This window comes from Aplysia californica, unplaced genomic scaffold, assembly GCF_000002075.1.
Source record: "Aplysia californica isolate F4 #8 unplaced genomic scaffold, AplCal3.0 scaffold00243, whole genome shotgun sequence".
In the NCBI taxonomy this organism is placed as follows: Eukaryota; Metazoa; Mollusca; class Gastropoda; order Aplysiida; family Aplysiidae; genus Aplysia; species Aplysia californica.
The window spans coordinates 254,807-258,473 of record NW_004797513.1 but is presented as its reverse complement, the minus strand read 5'-3'; the positions used below and the strand labels follow the sequence as shown (position 1 = coordinate 258,473).

General features: G+C 39.8%; 1 protein-coding gene across 1 annotated transcript in view; it reads left to right on the top strand.

Moving 5' to 3' along the window:
• LOC101856188 (microtubule-actin cross-linking factor 1) overlaps nt 1-3,667 on the top strand; it is a gene marked incomplete in the record, with an annotated part of 184,436 nt that overhangs the window by 83,228 nt on the left and 97,541 nt on the right. The window contains 3 exon segments of the mRNA XM_005100294.3: nt 225-404; nt 921-1,094; nt 1,924-2,007. Of these exon segments, the coding sequence (XP_005100351.2) occupies nt 225-404; nt 921-1,094; nt 1,924-2,007 (438 nt within the window).

Here is a 3,667-nt window from a genome sequence, read left to right as displayed (position 1 = left end):
CACACACACACACACTCACACTCACACACACACACACACACACACACACACACACACACACACACACCTGCATACACACTCATACACACCCTTTCAGACACACGCACATGAAAAATCATGATAAACTTACAAAATAATGTTCTTTCACACCTAATAATGACTAACTAGCTCATATTGATAATGAAATAAATGAATTTATATCTTTATGTGCATTCATATTCCAGGGTCTGAAACAAGAGATCAACAGGAAAGAGCCAGAGCTGAAGTCTGTGATCAGCCAGGCAGAGCAGTTGGTACAGAACAACGTCAAGAGCCAGGAGCAAGGTCAGGTCAAAGACGAGACGTCTCAGCAGTTCCAGAAGCTCAAGTTCAGTGCCACGGACCTCAAAGTCCGCTTTGACATGGTAAGCTTCCTTTTTTTTTTCCATCCTCCATCCCTTTATGACCGCAATTTCTTTCTGAGTGAAGAGAATTACTTTTTTTCTTTTTGCTAACTCCACTTTCGTTATTAATCATAATTAAGGTTAAAGACATCAAGAATTAAATTGAGCTGAAAATTTTCCTCTGACTTGTGATATTGGAATATGTACAACTGGCAGTATGTCTGCACTATCCTTATTGGATGGGGAAAGAGAAGTTTGGTTATTTTTAGCAAAGAGTGATGAGTATTTGATATTAAGGCCTTTTTTAAATGCTGGTGGAGATCTTCTGGTTTATGAAATAAACACCATCCAGCGCCTCTCTGCTTACACTCTATAGTTGTTTGTGGAATTACATGGAAATAGTTCCATTGATCCTCTCCCTTTCCTTCTCTCTCTCCTTTTTCCTCTCCTTTTCCCTCACCTTCTCTTTCTCCTTCTCTTTCTCCTTCTCCCTCTTGATTTATGGTCTTATTCTGTATGGTATTATTCTGGTCATAGGTCAACTCAGAGTCCGACACACGTGTGAGCAAGTTGAGCAGAATGGGAGACAACTTGGAGGAGATTTACTACCACCTGGAGGAGCTAGACCAGTGGCTGGACGCTGCCATAGAGAAGACTCAAGACATGCAAGCTGACCGAGTGGACATTGAGTCTCAGTATGAGGCCTTCAAGGTACAGTATATCAGTTTGAAAAAGCTTTATTAAAAAATTTTAAAAAGAAAACTGTCCGTCAGTGGTTTCAAGTGGAAGTTGTTGACAGAAATTAAATTGGAGAGAATATTTTAAGTTATTTTTCTTATTTTTGTTGTTTTGTATAACATTGTTTGCTTTCTTTTGTTTGGACACAATTTTATATCATCTAAAGAAAGGGATGTGCTTCAGACTGTTTGTGATTTCTTACATGTAGTAACCTCAGAAAAAAGGTCAAATATTAAGTACATAATCAGACATGGGATCAGTCGCCGTCGTACATTTTCAGTCGTGTTATGTAATGTTCATCAGGTTTCAGTTTGTGTAGCTAAATAATATCAGTAAATAAATTCCAACTGAGAATTTATTTTTGTGCCTACAAAGCTATTTAGATCGAATTTTTAAAAATTGAAGTAATGTACCTAGAAAGACGATTAGTATAAATATTGTAAGTTCCTTCCTTAAAGAAAGTATTAATGATAAAAGTTTTTAACATTATAAGAAATGTATGGTTTCTCACAGAGCTTTCCCTGATTATTATGCAATGGTAGCACTTTTATCAGTGACTTTGATGTTCTTTGTATCTACGGTATTTTTATTTTCTCAAAACTTTTTCTTTCATCTGTGGTTATTCCGATGATGTTCATAATAGAGTATGTGAGCTTATGTAATTCTTTCTGCTTTCACCTTATTCAAGCTGAACAAATAGGCTCTATGGTAGTAACAGTGTCAGCTCAGTCATCTTTTTATCTCCAAGTTTGATTTTGTGGTGGTTTTACCTGACATATTGCATTGTTTCCTTCGCCTTTAGGAGTTCTTGGAAGATGTCAAGGATAAAGAGGAAGACATGACTGCCATTACAAAATCTGCTGACGCTTTCAAAGATGATGCTCAGGTCTGTAGATTGTGTTTTTGGAAATTTTGTTTCATGAAATGATGAGCAGAAGATTAAAAAAAAAAAAAGATTGTCAAAGATCAAAAAAGATTTTGAAGCATTTGTAACGTTGCTGTAGTCACTTTTTGCTGGTTCGAGCGATTCTTTAAAAACCAGTGTATTATCTCAGTCAGCTTTTTGACAAACAAAAATGAAAAGTATCAACTGTTGTTGGAGGTTTCTCCAAGGCAAAACAAGCACCATTTTGGCTTTTATTGATTTGTTTTTAAATGTAGGTGTTTTTAAACCACCACCAACACAATTTAGATCATTTAAGAAGCAGGCTTCCGATCCAACCCAGGCTCAGAGGTATACAACTTCTTATCAGAAAGGCCTCTGATACTCTATAGAAATTTCTCCTCACTCAGGAATCAAACTCAGGTCTCCTGCTTGCGATTTCAAAGCACACAGTCTCCAGTACCATTTTATAATGAGCCGTTTTCTGTTTGCTCTTTGATTTACATCATACTTGTTCTTTTAGAAACTAAAAATTTGATATAACTAGCTGAGAGTAAAAAAACATGAAGCACTTTTCTGTTATTCAGTTTTTCTTCTGAAATACCGTTCTCATTTAAAGTGGTAGGAAGGCTTGCTGGCATTCTCAGTTTGCCTTTCTTTTGTTTCCAAGATTTGTGTGTGTGTGTGTGTGTGTGTGTGTGTGTGACCGCACGCGCGTATGTGCATATACATGAGTGTACATGCGAGAGAGAGAGAGAGGGAGAGAGAGAGAGAGAGAGAGAGAGAGAGAGCAATTGTATCTGTTCACATACTTTTTTGTTTTAACGTCTCCTTGACTGTTCATTGCTGGCTACCTCTTTAATGCTCTGGCCATGGATTTATGTAATATTTTTTGTATCAGGGGTCATCATTAGTGCGTGTGTACGTATGTGTGTGTGTGATTGGGGGGGGGGGGCATAAGTGCTGTGCGTAGCGTCAATGCGTGATTTTTGCGTCCCACCCGTAGACGCTAGGCCACGGAACGGATTCTTAATAGGCCCTACATCCACACATACGTTTAGTCGTTCCTTCTTTCTGTCTTTCTTTCCTTGTGTCTGTATGATTTTTCCCACATGCCTGTCGTTTTTCCTGGTCTGTCTGTATTTCCTTCTGTCTTTCTTTGCCTGTCTGTATGTTTTTCCTTTTGTCTGTCTTTTCTAATATCCACAAAAGTGCCTTCAGTTCTGTATCTTCTACTCCTAGTGTCCCTTGTCCCCGGGAAGGCAGGCCAGATTGAGCCGCCGTGAACGCCCTCTGGGCTCTTTCTCAATTCCACTTATAGAGACCCAGTGTCAATATTTAGCCTAATAGCTCCCAGCCGTCAAAGCCATCGCCCGCCGGGCGCGTTGACACAAAGTCCTGCGTGTTTAACCAGCCAGAGAAACGGTTAATGGTCAGTTTCGCGCCCAGGTTTAAGCTGACAGATCGGTCACGGGGAATTCCCACACCGAGGTCAAGTCAGTGGGGGGAAGTTATTGGGAGAAGTCGTGGTTAAAAGACTACCAGTGAGAGGGGGGAAGGAGGTATGGAAGATAGCGAGAGAGAGAAGGGGAAGGGAGGGAGAGAGAAAAAAGAGAGAAAGGGAGGGAGGGAGGGAGGGAGGGAGAGAGAGAGAGAGAGCGAG